Below are 17,305 nucleotides of genomic sequence, written 5' to 3' on the forward strand. Positions count from 1 at the left end.
CGAACTTCGATCGGCCTGATTTCTAAAAGGGGATTCCATTGAGCGCGCGACGCGAAAAGCGATCAACGATCGCGGATCCGTTGCGACGCGCGTTCTTTTCGCCCCTGTAAAACGATGGAACAAACCGCGAAAGCAACGAACCATCTCTTTCTCACAGCCATTGAAAAAGCCGCCTAGCGAACACAGCATCCGAAATATCGTACACAGCATTTTTTCCGCAGCTTCCGCCAAACATTTCCACGGCGTTTAAACGAGAGACTATCGCCGCTGCTGTTGCCGAGCCGAGGGAAACCGCAGACTGCTGCTCTTTTCTTTTTTTCTTATTTCTTCTTTTTTTTTTTCGCGAAAATTCTCCAAATCAGACGCGATGCTATCAAAGGCCGGGCTTTTAACCGGCGCCTGGTTCGTGCAAATACAGAAAAGGAGCGTTGCGTGGCTTCCATTTACGGACAGAGAGCCACGGAGAGAAAGCGTCGAAGCTGCACGACGACGATTCGATCGTTTTGGAAATCGCGATAGAATTGCGATCGGACCGGCTCGGCACGAAGAGCAATTATACGAGCCGGCGCGACGCGACGTTAGAAGGTAAAATCGGTATCGAGTACGTGAGGAGCGCTTTTATGGGATGCTCTCCTCGAACCGTCACGATCGTAAATGAGATTCGACGAGCACAGTCGCCGATAGTTACCCCCGTTTCCGTCGATCTTCACGCACGAATGCACCGACGAACCCTGCCGAGGAAATGGAAGAGGGTATACGCCAGGGTGATTCCGACTGCACGGACCGGAGATACGATTGGAAAGGGCAGGGAAGGGGACGACGACGACGCCGGCGAATTACGAGTAAAACCGGCTACGAGGCAGAAGGAGTCGAAGTAGACGAGAAACTTGACGACGATCGAGAAGGCCAAGCTGCGAGAGAAAGAGAGGAAATGCGAGCAGACGTGGAAGAAGAAGACGCGGAAGATGCGTTAAAACACAAAAGTTCCTAAGGTAGAAAAACTGATAGATCGAGTGGAAGCGAGACGGCGAGCAACAAGAAAGAAAAACAAAGGGACAAAGATAAAAGAGGAAAGAACAGAGAGGAGTTTCCCGATCCTCTTTCTCGTCGTTAAGAAATTCAACCATCTGGCGTTGCCCTATCGTGGTTCCCCTACGGTGATGTTACATCGTCGTCGTTCAGACTGGAATACTCGGTGGCGCCTATCCCACGAGGTCTCCGACAGTAGCGAAAACAAACAACTTCTGGCTGTGTAATCGGTGCAAAGAGAACGAGGCTAACAAAAGAGGAATCGCGTTTCAAGACATACCGGTTTCTCTAACGATATTTTCTTACGACATGTCCGACTCGATTCCTCCAACTCGGTCGCGTCATAGCCTTGAATCGCTCCAAAAACGGAATATCCGTGACGTTTACCGGTTAAGAACGAAAGTGGCATCGATTCTCCCTCTGCCCGATCTCTTGAATGAATCGAGACTCAACCATGGCACAGATACCACGCACTTACTCAGCGTGCCGCACGTGCCTGTTGTGCATACGTAATGCGTATTGACACGTCGAGTGACAGCACGCGGACCAAGTCACGCTGCGAGCCACTCGTCGAATCGATACACCGAGGACGCGTTAGGGGGCCGATCGTCTCTTCGAATTTGGCAGAAAATCGGATATCGAATGGAAGGTGCAACGACGATAAAAGGAAAGAAGCGGAGGAAGAGAAGAAAAAGGAGACTATAAAGTTAGACTTACCGGCGATGGCAACGAACAGGAAGAATATCCACATATCCATGAGTATGCCGGCGAGGCGTAGCTGGAAGTTGTTGGCTGCGTACGCGAGCTTGTCCATCACGCTTCGGGATTCATAGTCGCATGTCGTTGATCAGGTACGTAGTTTCTCTGGTTTGGATTCACGGTCGATTCGTGGAATCGTCGCACGGAATAGCACCCACTGTCCGCGTATTCGACACTACCGGCAGGGCAAGGGAGGGAAAAGTTGATGAAACAGCCGAGACCCGCGGCGGTCTCGTGTCGCGTCGCCTCACCAGCGCGGAACGTGTCCTGGCACTGTCCTTCGACTTCCTACGAATCTGCCACGGAGCAGGCTCGCATCGTACGAGCGTCGTATTCGCGGAGGAGGAGAGAGGCGAGCCGCGGCTGATTCGAGCCGAGGAGGCTGCCAACTGGGCAGACGGTTCGTAACGCGTATCTTTAGGAGAACGACGATGAGATACGATGAGATGCGACGAGATGCGCGAGGAGGCCTTTGGCTCTCGCACGCGTGTCCTCCTCTCTCGTGCCTGTGTTACGCTTTCGTGTGCGTGCGTGTACGTATCATACGCGTAGTCCGTTCGCGTGCAGTCACGGCGAGAATAGATCGGCCGGTCCTCCGGCTGGCGTCCCTTCCGGACGACGCTCGGCACGAGTCTCGCACGAGCGGAGATTACGCGTTCGAGACACGAAAGACACGAATCTGTACCGAGAGTCGCCGCTTCCGAGTGACGGCGTGCACGAGTACGGGGCGACCGTCGTCGTGTGCTCTCACCACCGCGTTGCCCGGAGTATTGACCGACTCGGCTCGGCTCGGCTCGGCTCGACACACGGTGCGCCGCTCTGCGGCCCAGACCAGACGCGGAGAGATGCGGAGGGGGCGCCTGCCCTCTACAGACTACCATACAACTACAGCCGATCCTACTGTTGCTGCGCGCGCACTTTAGCTCGTACGCTCGCGGCTCCGTCGAACCAGCTATACCTACGCTCCATGCCAATTCAACCATTCGATGGGCCTTGGACGTCTTTTTCCCCCTTTTTTACCCTCCGCCGAGAGACCTGTCGTATTTCTTCGACAACGCACCGCGTTCCACGAGTAAACAAACGACCAGACCCACTCGTCCGCCTCGTTTACGAAGCTCCTTCTTACTCCGAAATTGTTCACTCGGCGAATCGGAGACGCGCGGCTCGCGGCACCGGGTATATACGGCGAGCCGTTTCTCTCGATAAGCTAACGAGTCGCGTAAACCGTATCGATGCAACGAATCCAGTAAAACCGTTCGTTCCCCTTCGACGAGCAATCGTTTCGCGAAACGCTGCTACGAGTTCTTCTGATATTCGTTCGAGGAAGCGTTTTCCCGTCTCAACGCGATAAGTATCGATGTAAAAATACGCATGCTTATCGCAGGCGGATAAGAAACGTGTAATGCGGCAAACAAGTTGCAGCGTGACGGACGATTGCATAAACAAAGACAAAGCGGTTGCACGGAACCTGTTCACTAGCAATCAGAGATCCCGCGATATTCCCGATAACGCGTTATCGTACGCAGCGGTATCGTTTGTACGAAAAAAGAAAGATTCGTCGGTGCTGACGCAACAACGCGTTACGCCAGTGCTTTCGTTAAACTGGCCACTCGCGTAATAAAAATGAACGTACGACTGGAACATAAGCTGTCGGAGGAAAGGAGACGACGAATCGGTTAAACGTTAAGACGAGAGATAAACGAAATTACGAGCGTAAAATCGAGAGACGTTCGACGCAACGTCGTTACGTTTCTCGTCTCTTACGCTCTCGGTATGTACTTTACGGCGCGCTTTCGCGTTTTCTACGGAACAACGACTCAGCGGGTCGGATTGCGAGCACAAGCTCGTTTCCGCGAAAGAACGCGCAGAATACGAGAAGCGATGGTCCTCGAACGGTTGGCATAGGCAAATCCAGTGATACGTACTGTAAACGTCTGCCGGTAGTTTTATTCGACGATCGATACTCGATACTGGCTTGTCTACCGTACAGCGATTCAATCTCGAGAACAACTCGACGCCTTCCGGACTTAAGAAAGAGATCTATAGGTCGGATAAGCATCCAAACCGAGATCAAGCGGGTTATTCCACGTGGAATAAAGTTCCGCGTGAAAGGAAAAACACGAGTCGGAACGTTCGACTCCTGGACACCAAGCTTCCTGGTCATTTTCTAAGATGGTATTGCAACCCAAAAGAACGGGCACAAAGGGGATCGGTTCTGATTTTATCTTCGTGGAACTATCGAGCCGTGAGTTGCTGCCCCCGCGACAACGGCGTCGAGTCGTAGTTAGTCGCACGCGACCTCACCGAACCGAACCTAACAACCAACCTCGAACCGCACAGCGGGGTGCTTTTGTTTAACCGAGGCGTTTATTAATCAATTGTATATCCCCCGGTCGAAAGCATTGCGCATTTGACGGTCAAATGCTTTTTTTCTGCCTCCCAACGGAGGCAGCCCACTCGAGTCGCATCCTTTGATCTGTTTAGGGGGAATGTCTTGTAACGAGCAGCTCGCAAATTTGAAGAGACGCAATATCTACGTACAATGTAATTTGCTGTACACGGCCAATGAAACGAGACACGGCACTCTAGCACTGTGCTTCCAATTACACCGAACTCGACGATATTACCCGTTGCACGTACTTGACGAATCGAACGAGTTTCTGCGAGAAGATCTCCGACACGATGCTGGCTATTCTCCTGTTACCTGGTTAGCTGGTTGCCTCTGCCACCTAAAATTTCATTGCAAACGCTTTTGTGTAAAACGATAAACGTACAATACGCTGCTTTATAAAAAGTATTTGATACGATTCGTGATACGCTCTCAAATATTATAGGGTTTCAATTAGAACATCTCTAAAGTGTAGCGTAAATTGAATGCATTTTATCCTTGTTATTTTCTACTTATTTCGTTATAAATCTACTATTTCAATTGCAACGTGTGTGTATATTGGATCATCTCGTAATTAACGCAGTTTTTCTAAGAATTCGATTTAAAACAACGGGAGTTGTTACTATCGCAGCTTTAAAGCGCTCGAACGAAAAATTTAATAGGAAAAGATACTGAATTATAAAGAATTCGAGAAGACTCATCTCTGATCGATCGTCGACAGGTAATTTTTTAATTTTTATCCGATATTTTCGTCTAAATATGCGAAAACTAACGACTGCGCTACATTATAGCACAACCCGCTACCTTATAATTTAAAGTAGCAAACAAAGTTAAAGTCTCCAACGATAGTCCACGAATAGATGTTCTAATACATATCGATGTAACAATGAATGGTTTTATCATGTATCAAACTAGTATAACGAACCACGAATAGTTAGCACACTTCGAGATGCTCCGATTTACGTTAATGAAATTACTATGTTATTTTACAAAATTTCGTATTTGACGATACGCTTCGAGCGAACGCATAAATAATTAACAAACGCGGTGGCCGCGTAAACGAAACTAACGCGTCAATTATGAATACAGTCGCGATATCAAAGGAATCCTCGACAGTAAATTATTCTGTACAACTCATGGTCGCACGGTGCGAATATACGCAATATCATGGTGAACGAAATAACTGTACGCAGTCGAGAAATTATCGCATAAAAGTTAACGCGCGAATTGAAACGACGTAATCGGCGTTAATTAAAGCGATCCAACGGCGGTGAGTGTTTTTGAAAGCGCTTAACAGGAGAAGACGACGTCGCGTCGCGTCGTTTCGAAAGCAAATCTCGAGATTTCCGTTGTACTACGCGGGAACAATTCGAAGCATTAAGTCCTCTTAAATCGTAGAAAATGGCGTGAGTTTCGGATAATTCCAAGGTAGGGCCAATTTCAAGCAAAATCGTCGCGTCTGTCCGCGTAATTAAACTTCTTCCTTTCAGTGCTCGATTCTTTCGACGATAAATCCATTTCATCGACGAAGGTGAATTGCTTTTTCATTCGTTCGATCTTAACGAACGTTTATCTCTATTGATTTCAGGTCATAAAATTGATAGGCCAGACGATTCCTTTTTATTGATTTTCCCTTTTTTTTTTTCGTAAACGCGTGTCCATAATTTATTATCAATTGTATACTCCATACAGTGACCTGCACAAGTAGTGACACGCACGATTAACGCACACGCATTCGCATCCATACGTTCGTTCAACAAAGAAAATACACATACGCCCACGCTCTGTATACGTATACACGTACAGAGAATACACGTATATCACATGTACGCGTATGTAGCATACATACATATTTTTCTTTTTACATATATAATTGTATTTGTGTCGACATCGCTCGTATATAACTATCGTTAAGGAGGAATACTCATTCTTTATTTTTTGTTCAAAATATATATATATATTTTTTCTTTTTTTCTTTTTTTCGTCGCTATCTAAGAACAAGAACGGCGGAAACGATCGTACTTCATCTTAAACCTATAACTCTCTTATTACGTGTAGTTCATTGTTTCCTGTGTGCCATTATACGGTACTTCTTTTTTCTTTTTCCATTAAAAAAAATTAATAATAAGTAGCTATGCTGACGTGCGGTATTTGAATGTAGTATTTGAATGTAGACTAGCAAACACTGGGAGGAAACGAGAACGAAGTCAGGGACTTTTCCAAATTTTCCTCCGTTCGTTCGTATAACGATAATTTAATTAAACGATATCGTCGGTTGTTTCCTTCTGTAAAGAACATTCGCCTGTGTTTCTCTTTTCCATGCATCTCGCAATTTTGTCTACGATGAAAATTCGAAATTCTCGCCTTCTCGATTGGCAGACGAAAGAAAAACGTCGTTCCAACTGACTTCGATGGCTCGCACAATCACAGCATTCGCTACGTCTTGCGATTTCTCCACCTCAGTATCACAATGATTCAACGTATTGACTATTTCATAATTAATCCTCTTGACTCTTCCCTTTTTAAATGACCTAAAAGTTTGCACGCTAACGTCACGAGTTTTGCGTTTACAGATTTCCCTTCTTCAACGTTGCACGATATTCTCGTTCCATGTTAAAATTCAATTTGATGTACGACATCGTGCTTTTTTTTTAATTGTCGTACACGCTGCATACGAAACAATAGGAGAGTTTCTATTTTCATCTGCTCAATCACGATCCTCTTTCATGGACGGCGATAAAAAACGTAGCGCTTTCGAGATTATTACAACATGCGAGGAACGCTAAATCCTGAGTCTAAAAAATGTTCACAATATGCACGTATTTATACAGTTTTTTCCTTCGTTTCGTTTGTTTGCTTTTTCAATTGCGAAATTTAACAACGACGATCGCTGTTTGAATCTTTCAATCTAGAATCTGATCCTTAAGGTATAAATATTTTTATTCGCGTAATCTAATATAATCCATTGATAGAAACAGCGTTTACGAAACGAAATAATAATTTTATATCTGCTAAAAACCAGTGAGGCATCGAACCATCGCGTTCGATTAATTTTAATTGGATCTACACGATGTTCCTCCGTAATGACTTTTTTGTGACGTAGAAATTTCCAATCGATCGACCGAGATGGATGGTCCACGTTTATTCGCGATGTAACTACTAAATCTACTACCAAATGAACGGGCTTTAAACGAAGCGGTGATTCGTTTCACCTTGTGGGAGAAATGCACATGTATAACCCGTATTATATCACCCGAACAATACGTCCGCGCAATAAAGAAATCAATTCGGTTGCCCACACGTTCGGTGAATTTCGTGAATGCATAATAGTATCGTACGATCGCTTACAATTTGCAAATTTTATGCAGAACGATACGATTCGCGGTTATATTTCATACCGAAACTGTAACGGAATCATAAGTTCAGAGTGTCGTATAAACGTTTCGGTAAAATTTGTACAATCGTTTACTCGTGCAGTGCAGTTTTTAACTACGCATTGAGCTTTCTCCGAATCTAAGAGAATAGATTAGCTAAAATAACGCTCTTAATTTATGAACCTCTCATTGGCAAACGAAAGTATCGATAGAGCAAAATACATACGTTGTTTCTCAGTTCTTTTTAATTTTGTTTAATACTTCGTTGCACTTTGAAGAACGACGCCTATGTAAAATTTTCTTTAACGAAGAATACTATCAAACCTATTCTGATCCGACGTTCGACTGGTCATAAAATATAACAACCATCTCTTTTGTATCGTTAGAGAATGTCGAAGTGGATTTTCTACATTACGCCAACTACCCCACATTCCTTCGTTAACCTTCATCGTTTATAATACAAATTATTCTTATCTCAAGGCAAATATGTTTCACTGTTAGAATTAATCGGTGGCGCCAAGATATTTGTGCACATCTTGTGCGTACGTACCATAATATATTACTGCTCAGTTTCACACCGTTCCTACGTATAGGAGAAGCACTTTGTGCGTACACCAAAAATATAATACTAGAATCGAATTTCGATAAGTAAAACGAATATTACATTTTCAAGGATTGTGTCGCAATCATAAAGACAATCGAAGCAGAGCACTTCGTTTAAAGTTTCTTAAAGAACGTCTAAAGCAATTAAACCGCCTTTTCGTTTTGTGTTTCCACAACGCCATGTACACTACAAACAACGCGTACTTATCTTTAACATATAGCGAAGAATTAAATATTCATTGTGCTACATTACGAATATATTTTATTTTGCGAGCCGTGAGCTAAACCTTTCAACAAAAAAAAAAAAAAAAAAAAAAATTAACATTGCAAATGAATACTTATTGTTATCGTACACCAACGGAAGATAATCAGGCGAGAAAGTTTCATTCACGTTGTAACGTCCTCGTTGATAATCTTATCATTTACGAATACCGTACGAGTACCGTATCGAGTACGTAGAAGATGTAAGACGAATATTATGCACGATATAGACTGCAACGTTCGAGTCTGTACAAGCACGAAAAATAATTCACTGTTTGGTATTTGCATTCACATGTAACATTAAATTTCACTTACACACGCGATTGGAGCGCTTCTTAAATGTACGCATTCCTTTTTCACATTTAAATACTAAAGTAGGCCATGGCATTATTTTCTTAAATATATGTAAGAAGGTCTGACATAGTCAAAGTTCACGTATTGCACTTGATAGAGTGACAAACGTTGGAAACTAAAATAAACGACAAAAAAAAAAAAGACATTAGACAAGTTTTGCTTGCATTACAAAAGCAATATGTATATTGCTCGTTGTATATCTTTCTTTTTAATAATACACTATATTTTTCAACTTTAATTGGCTAAACACAATACTTCGCGTTGTATATATTTACTTGAATACTCAAACACGATAAATATTTTATATCAGACCTCTATAAATATCAAAGCCAATAATCTAATAGCAAAGGCAATACTGCCTTACGTTGAATATTTCATTCTTGATTCAGAATATTTATTAGATATTCATTAGGTTTCAAATACCTAATGGTATATTTATCGAAGAAAAAGAAACTTATTGTTAAAGAATTCATTTTTCTGAATATTATTTACATCGCTACAAAAAGACAATGACTGAAAATATAATAAAAATCTGTACGTGAATTCAATGAAACAAGTATAATAAGAAAAATTCGAGCAAACAATAAATTGTCAAAAAATACATACATCATCATACACGTAAAGAAAAGGTAAAAGGTCATTTAACTTAAATAAATAAATAAAGACGCTTGAAGCTATAATTTCTTTTACCGCTGTCTAAAATAGGAGCTGAGTCAGTATATGAAACTATTATAGTCATTTCATGACATGATCTTATTACGTGAAGAAGTAAAAAGATTTCTATAGAATTATGCATTGTGCAATAAAAAACGCTCAATTCCACAGAGTTTTATCAATGGTAAAAAATTGATGTATACACGCGTACTGAGACGTGGTCTCATATTTTCGCAATGATGAACAGTCGATAACTCCGACAAATTTTTTCGGTCTTTTAAGTCTTAAACTGATACTGAATTGATTTTTTAAAAAATCTAGCTGCGTCTCCGAGACATATAGTATCGTTTTTTTTTTTTGTTCTTTTTCGATCGATGCATCTCTTATCCTTACTATTTTGTACACTTATGTTACAAGGGTGGGATCGATGCTTATTAATACTATAAACTCATACGTGAATCGGCGAAAAAATAAAAATGTACGAATCACATGTACCTATATACGATGGAGGACAGAAGACCTATTTTTTCGTCTTTTTCTTTTGTTTTTTGGCAGGTGCGTTTCACTTTTTATGGCAAAAAGTGACCCTTTAAAAAGGTAATTCGTAATCATTACACAGCCCCAATACTCGCTTAGTATTTTTAAGGCTTTATAAAAGATTACATTTTCCTGAACGTCTTCGTTTCCTCCGATTCTTTTCCAACTCAGCCGGAGGTTGATTTCTGATAATACGAACAACCTAGAACAAAATTATTCAAATCCCTTGACTACTTTCACCCATGTGCAACTATATATACAATAATCTTCTTGCTTCTTCTTTTATCTATTCTTATGGTCCCCTACCTCGTGGAATGCTGCATCTACGTTTAATGGTGGGTCTTTGGCAGAAGTTTCGATATAAGGTATATTCAAGCGGTGAGCCAACTCCCTTCCCTGTTCCTCTGTAACTTTTCTCAAATGTACCAAATCGACCTTATTGGCTACCAGGAGCATAGGGTATACGTCTCTGTCCTTTACCCTAAGTATTTGGGTATAAAAATTCATGATATTCTCATAAGATTGTTTATCAGTCACAGAGTATACTAATAGAAACCCATCACCCTTGCGCATGTATTGTTCTCGCATGGCACTGAATTCTTCTTGACCAGCTGTATCTAACACTGTTAGGCACAAATAAACTTTTGTACACACAAGAATGCATTGTAGGCCTAATGCGATGCACTAAGCGTAACACAAAAATAGCAGATAGCAGAATTAAATGCGACAAAGCAACTAAATTCGACTTACCATCTAGGATGCACCATTGTTTGTCTACCTCTGTATGTTGAATGTAACTATCCTCGATGGTAGGATCATAGTCAGTGACAAATAATTTTTGAAAGAATTGTATGGTGAGTGCGCTCTTTCCAACACCTCCATCACCAACCACGACCAATTTGAAGGTCATAAGGTTGTCATTATTAGGGGGTCGTGTCATACCGCCTCTTGTTCTCCCGCCCCCACCCCCGCTGCCCTGCCTTCTTCTGCCTATCCTGTCAACTCTTCTAATGTATTCTTAGCAGCGTGTCTGCTCGTGAATTGTCAAGTCTCGCTCTTCGACTAGAGTACCCTGAAATGGTTAACTTACATCGAACCAACGAAATTCACAACGTGTTGCTTCTTAATACTCAACAACTTCTGTTGTAATAGTTTTGTTTACATGAACACGAGAACTAAGAAAGCTATCCTAGAGAGGTCGCGATGTAACGGGTGTGTCAATTATAGTTAATAGGACAAAATTAGATGAGAAGTTCCCAGGGTTTGATTAGGAGTTTACAGATTGTACTATGACAGTTGAATTGTCGCAATGTAGTCTATATTTGAATGAAATAAGTACATACCTTACATGATCTGCCACTCCTGTTTCACGTTCTCCCAGCTGTCAGTTGGGTTACTGTGCGCAACATTCGTTTCAATGTGGAAAGTATGTTTGTGTAAGCTTTAACGTAGTAGCGTATACAATAGGTCTTGTATACTTTTATGACCATGCGCGGAAACATAACTACCCTAGCGGCATATTTTGCAATTATCACACCTATTACAGTGGTGCCAACAATCTTTGACCCAAAATAATACAGAAATGGAAATGTAACTTTCAATTAAAACCTGCTCTTATTTGTAAATGTTAAATCCTTAAGACTTCGCTTAATCGATTTGAGAATATTCATTTAATATGTCGCATGGTATTGAACACACACTTTAAAAAAAGTGAAAAGTCGTTATATTGGCATACACTTTACACTTCCTCGTAGTCTACTTCGTTCTACTTCATACAAATATATATGAAATATGTATATACGATAAAACACGAATAATACACATGTAATTTATACGAAGCAATTAGTGAACTTTTATATTTGTACCGTTGATCTAATAATTAAATATCGCTAAAACACCCATATATGTTTCATTTCATAACGTTACTTATATGATGTATGTTTATCAAGTGTGACCAGTTATAACGTTGGTTAGCCATTTTCGTGCTCCTAGTCAAATAATATTAATTTTGGTAAGCATACCGTACTAGTACTTACCGCTTGTAGATATTAAGGCAAATTTAACAAAATTTATTAATGATTACTATAGTTTTTAACATCGTTACAATCTATCATTTGTTGTCATTAATTTTAAGGTTATGTTCGAACTAACCGCCTGTAAACAATCATGATCAACGTAATTTTAACGCAAAATATGGCAAAAAATAAATCTTATGCCATATAAAAATGATCAATGATATTTAAAATGTGTAATTTTTATATTTGCAGTTATTACTTAAATAAAAAAGAGAATAACCATGGATGCAGATCTATACGATGAATTTGGCAATTATATTGGTCCCGATTTGGCTTCTGATAGCGAAGATGAAAATGAATATGGAAATGCTGGAGATGATGCAGAAGACAGAGAACGCTCCGATGAGGAAATGGAAGAAGACAGAGATGAAGTTAGAGAACAATCGGAACAAGGAAATTCCATGGCAGTTGTATTGCACGAAGATAAAAGATATTATCCAAGTGCTTTAGAAGTTTATGGGCCAGAGGTAAATTGAACAATTAATTGTAAATTAATATATATTTGATTAAAATACGTTATAGGTAGAGACATTGGTACAAGAAGAAGATGCACAGCCATTAGATAAACCGCTGGTAGCACCAACACGAAAACCAAAGTTTCAAATAAAACAACAGCAACTACCAGAGACAACGTATAGCATAGAATTTTTAGCAGATATGATGGATGCACCTCATCTTATACGTAATGTTGTTCTACTTGGTCACCTACATCACGGCAAAACTACTTTAGTCGATTGTCTAGTGAGACAGACCCATCCCTATCTTCACAGCGTAACAGATGAAAAACCTTTAAGGTACTCATAAATACTCTTAATAACCGCCATTCAAAGTTAAACAAAAAACTACATAATATCTACGTTCTTAGGTATACCGATACATTATTCACCGAGCAACAGCGAGGAGTGTCGACGAAAGCAACACCCGTGACGTTGTTACTGCAAGACGTAAAATCAAAGTCCTACCTTTTAAATATATTCGATACTCCGGGTCATGTAAATTTTTCTGACGAGGCGACAGCGGCGATACGTTTATCCGATGGAGCGGTGCTGATCGTCGATGCCGCCGAAGGCGTCATGTTGAACACAGAACGTTTACTAAAACACGCGCTTCAGGAAAAACTTGCGTTAACAGTTTGTATAAATAAGATAGACCGACTGATCCTCGAACTAAAATTGCCCCCCTTAGACGCGTACTATAAATTAAGACACATCATCGAAGAAATTAATGGACTGATAGCGCTATATTCGGATTCTGAAAATCCATCTTTCGTGTCACCTGCAATCGGAAACGTGTGCTTTGCGAGCTCAGAGTACAATGTCTGTTTCACCCTGAAATCCTTTGCGGCGCTTTACGCTAAGATCCATCCCTCGCTTAACGCCAATGAATTTTCGAAACGACTATGGGGAGATATATACTTCAACTCGAAAACACGGAAATTTACGAAAAAACCGCCACACAATACCGCACAGCGCAGCTTTATCGAATTCATTCTCGAGCCATTGTACAAGATCTTCGCGCAAGTTGTCGGCGATGTTGACACTACTTTACCCGATGGTTAGTCAATATCTCTAAATTAAACTAGTAGATTTCGTTCACCGTGAAATAATATTGCAACTTAATTCCACAGTACTGGACGAGTTAGGTATAAGACTAACATCAGAAGAGATGAAAATGAATATTAGACCTCTGTTGAGATTGGTATGCACGCGTTTCTTGGGAGACATGTGCGGATTAGTCGATATGTGTGTAGCCCACGTTCCTAGTCCTCAGTCACACGCACCAGTCAAAGTTCAACACGTGTACACAGGCTCTATGGATTCGTCTCTCGCGCAGGATATGATCAATTGCGATCCTGACGTTAGTACTTGCGAAATATTTACACTACGAGTATTTCGTGTCCTACCACATAGATTTTAACACGGAAACGATATTTGCAGGGCAGGCTAATGATTCACAGCACAAAGATGTATCCTACCGAGGACTGCACTCTATTCGTGGTCCTCGGAAGGGTAATGTCAGGTACACTCGAGGCAGGACAACGTGTCCGCGTATTAGGCGAAGCGTACTCGCGTACCGACGAAGAAGATTCTCGCGTTTTAACCGTGGGAAGATTGTGGATTAGCGAGGCACGCTACTCGATCGAGCTGAACAGAGTTCCCGCGGGCAACTGGGTACTTATCGAAGGTATAGACAGGCCGATCGTAAAAACGAGCACCATTACCGATCTCAGTAATTCAGACGACTTACATATCTTCCGACCATTGAAGTTCAATACTCAGAGCGTGATCAAAATCGCGGTCGAACCTGTCAATCCATCAGAGTTACCAAAAATGTTAGACGGCCTGAGGAAAGTGAATAAAAGTTATCCATTGCTGGGCACGCGAGTCGAGGAGAGCGGCGAACACGTGGTCCTAGGTACCGGTGAATTGTACTTGGACTGCGCGATGCACGACTTGCGTCGTATGTATTCGGAAATCGATATAAAAGTAGCAGACCCGGTCGTTGCTTTCGCGGAGACGGTAGTAGAAACGAGTTCTCTCAAGTGTTTCGCCGAGACACCCAATAAACGGAACAAGTTGACGATGATCGCCGAACCACTCGAGAGAGGCCTGGCCGAAGACATCGAGGCGGAACACGTTAAAATCACGTGGAACAAGTAAGTAGAAAAATTCGTAGATCGTGGATTTTTACGCATTTATAGAAAGTTAACAAAATGCAAAAATACACGGAATGCGCATAGTGCGCAGAAATGTATAAAATATCCAAAATACGGTACTCCTTACAACGTATTTAGTGGGTGGAATTCAATTTTCGCTTAGGTTCTGTCTTTTTAATTGTATTTATAAAAGTATAAATTCGCACAAATATCCGCAGCCTATTTGTCGATATAGAAAATAGAATAGTACGTTAATGCAGGCTTCACAGATATATAGCTTCATCAGGGAGGGTCGATCGACCCTGATAGGGAGCGAAGACACGGTTCGTACACGCAAGTCTGGGTTCTTCGGTATCGAGCCACGAAAGTTGCAAAAATCTCAAAACAAAATGTACGCGTCTTTGCAGAAAACGTCTAGGAGAATTTTTCCAGACGAAGTACGACTGGGATTTATTGGCGGCGCGAAGCATATGGGCGTTTGGTCCAGACGCCACGGGTCCTAATATTCTGGTCGACGATACTTTGCCATCAGAAGTAGACAAGACGCTATTGAACAGCGCCCGTGACGCCATCATTCAGGGTTTCCAGTGGGGTACGCGAGAAGGTCCTCTCTGCGAAGAACCGATTCGAAACGTGAAGTTCAAAATCTTGGACGCCGTGATTGCCCAAGAACCTCTTCATCGAGGAGGTATGTATTGTGTTGTGTATTTGTTATCTCGGGGACTGTGTTCGAAACGGCACTGGAATAAGAAAAGTACTGCAGTTTCGTTTTTTATCTCTCGGTAATTTGTTTCTCGAGGTACGTTAAAATATTTGAAATCGAGCGTGATTCTTACCTTTTAAGTATAGTTTGAAAGCGCATATACCGTATTACTATTATTAATTAATTATTATTAATCAGCCAATAATATTTTTCTCCGACTCCGCTTGACTCTGCGAAGAAATGAGAAATAATTTCCACCCTTTTCTTATTGCGAACAACGTTAATTTGTTTCGTTTTACAGGTGGTCAGATAATTCCGACGGCCAGAAGGGTAGCCTATTCTGCCTTCCTTATGGCAACGCCCAGATTGATGGAACCCTACTTGTTCGTCGAAGTTCAAGCGCCTGCGGATTGCGTGTCAGCAGTTTATACCGTGCTGGCTAAAAGAAGGGGCCACGTGACTCAAGACGCTCCCGTTCCCGGAAGTCCCTTGTATACCATCAAAGCATTCATCCCGGCAATCGATAGTTTCGGATTCGAGACTGACTTGCGAACTCATACGCAAGGCCAGGCATTCTGCCTGTCCGTGTTCCATCATTGGCAGATCGTTCCTGGCGATCCATTAGATAAAAGCATTACCATTCGACCACTGGAGCCACAGCCAGCTACGCACTTAGCTAGAGAGTTTATGTTGAAGACAAGGAGACGAAAGGGACTTTCGGAAGACGTGTCTATCAACAAATTCTTCGACGATCCTATGTTATTGGAATTAGCCCGACAGGACGTTCTATTGAATTATCCGTTATAAAATATAACCGTAGAGCAATTTCCTGTATAATTTGATTACAACAAGTTATCATTAAAGAATTAATTTTATACGAAAATCGCGTGTCTATCGATTTGTCACTTTCACCTGATTCCATTTCCATATTCCAATGTCCTATCGGCAAAAACGTAAAACTTCCTTAAAAAAACGATTCAAAATTCTTGAATCGCTGTAAACTCGTGAAAAATTAGACGCGTTTCCTGTATCGTAACGCCGTTACGAAGTACGAACTATCTGTAATATAAAATAAAGAACGTCCGATCTAACTATACGGCTATAAATAAGAGTATACTGTTAAAATATGTATATAGAACACATTCGAGGCCGCATTCGAAAGTAGATCGCAACATATGGACAAAGCTTTACTGTCCACCTACTTTCTTCGGAAATGGATCCACCGAACATCAAACTACGACTCCTTTTAACGTCTAAAACAAAATCCAGGTATCATTCTAAAGAATCGATTAACTCGTTTATCCGATCTTGGGAATATTCTTCGAATATCCGATACGTTTTCCCATCTGCTATTAAAACACTCGAATGTACTATTGGAATCGACGTTCGATAAACGATTCGATTCTACTCATAGATATAGACAGAGTATCGCAATAAACAAATACACAACGAAGATTACAATGGAAAATTTTTAGCCCCTTAACCTACAACGTCGAGTCAAACTCGTGGCTCACTAACTTCGACCCAAACACGAAGAACACGTGCGAGAAAGGTGGTAGGTAGAAAGGTCCCTCGGGCTAAACGTAAACAACACGAGCATAAAACGTACGTCCTTCGGACTACACGCGACAAACACTTTTTTCTCTTGTCCGCATTCGGAACTACAATTGTAGCGCAAGAGGTTAAATATCGCATAAATATATGTAGCTAGCTGATCCGTCGCGACAGCATTCGATACATCGTTTAGTCTTTAGACACGCGATTAACGTGATTTTCCGAGTAATCAGTGATTTTCCAGTGAAAATTATCGTATTAACCTTCGAAGTGCGAATCGCGAATTACGTACATAAGAAAGTACAACGACAAGTTCAGTTCGAACCCACATGTTCATTATATATATTCAAATTTGTA

At 41.6% G+C, this 17,305-nt stretch overlaps 4 protein-coding genes across 6 annotated transcripts in view; 2 read left to right on the forward strand and 2 right to left on the reverse strand.

The window, feature by feature from the left end:
* Dtn (transmembrane protein 132C dtn) overlaps window positions 1-4,514 on the reverse strand; it is an 81,275-nt gene extending 76,761 nt beyond the window's left edge. Inside the window, exons 1-2 of one of the 2 annotated variants that reach the window (XM_072011799.1) lie at window positions 4,330-4,514; window positions 1,747-4,264 (exon numbers count right to left, since the gene is read on the reverse strand). In XM_072011799.1, coding sequence (XP_071867900.1) covers window positions 1,747-1,843 — 97 coding nt within the window. In that variant the 5' untranslated portion in view covers window positions 1,844-4,264; window positions 4,330-4,514. Of the gene's footprint in view, window positions 1-1,746 lie in introns of both variants that reach the window. The other variant, XM_072011800.1, reaches the window with a different exon arrangement.
* The window catches only part of LOC139991532 (uncharacterized), a 233,484-nt gene that overhangs the window by 168,149 nt on the left and 48,030 nt on the right, over window positions 1-17,305 (forward strand). The gene's annotated exons all lie outside the window — the stretch shown is intronic.
* LOC139991544 (ras-related protein M-Ras) lies at window positions 5,814-11,465 on the reverse strand. 2 transcript variants are annotated; one of them, XM_072011727.1, is made up of 4 exons: window positions 11,304-11,465; window positions 10,711-11,032; window positions 10,267-10,583; window positions 5,814-10,162 (listed from the first exon to the last, which is right to left on the reverse strand). In XM_072011727.1, exons 2-4 carry the CDS (start codon window positions 10,898-10,900, stop codon window positions 10,073-10,075), a joined length of 597 nt encoding a protein of 198 aa, XP_071867828.1. In that variant the 5' UTR covers window positions 10,901-11,032; window positions 11,304-11,465; the 3' UTR covers window positions 5,814-10,072. The 2 variants fall into 2 exon arrangements, with proteins under 2 accessions (XP_071867828.1, XP_071867829.1); XM_072011728.1 differs by lacking the exon at window positions 11,304-11,465 and having other exon boundaries at window positions 10,711-11,147.
* Window positions 11,718-16,277, forward strand: LOC139991524 (116 kDa U5 small nuclear ribonucleoprotein component). The gene is made up of 8 exons (XM_072011673.1): window positions 11,718-11,971; window positions 12,228-12,502; window positions 12,558-12,829; window positions 12,901-13,589; window positions 13,663-13,892; window positions 13,973-14,691; window positions 15,099-15,379; window positions 15,696-16,277. The coding sequence occupies exons 2-8, from the start codon at window positions 12,257-12,259 to the stop codon at window positions 16,199-16,201; spliced, it is 2,943 nt and encodes a 980-aa protein (XP_071867774.1). The 5' UTR covers window positions 11,718-11,971; window positions 12,228-12,256; the 3' UTR covers window positions 16,202-16,277.

The sequence above is a fragment of the Bombus fervidus genome, chromosome 10 (genome assembly GCF_041682495.2).
Source record: "Bombus fervidus isolate BK054 chromosome 10, iyBomFerv1, whole genome shotgun sequence".
NCBI lineage: Eukaryota > Metazoa > Arthropoda > Insecta > Hymenoptera > Apidae > Bombus > Bombus fervidus.

Coding starts and splice junctions, on each gene's coding strand:
- LOC139991544 (XM_072011727.1), bottom strand. CDS start 10,900: ATGACACGACCCCCTAATAATGACAACCTTATGACCTTCAAATTGGTC. Junction 10,584..10,710: donor ACAATGGTGCATCCTAGATG/GTAAGTCGAATT, acceptor TGTGCCTAACAG/TGTTAGATACAGCTGGTCAA. Junction 10,163..10,266: donor TAGATGCAGCATTCCACGAG/GTAGGGGACCAT, acceptor ATTTTGTTCTAG/GTTGTTCGTATTATCAGAAA.
- LOC139991524 (XM_072011673.1), top strand. CDS start 12,257: ATGGATGCAGATCTATACGATGAATTTGGCAATTATATTGGTCCCGAT. Junction 12,503..12,557: donor TAGAAGTTTATGGGCCAGAG/GTAAATTGAACA, acceptor AATACGTTATAG/GTAGAGACATTGGTACAAGA. Junction 13,590..13,662: donor TGACACTACTTTACCCGATG/GTTAGTCAATAT, acceptor TTAATTCCACAG/TACTGGACGAGTTAGGTATA.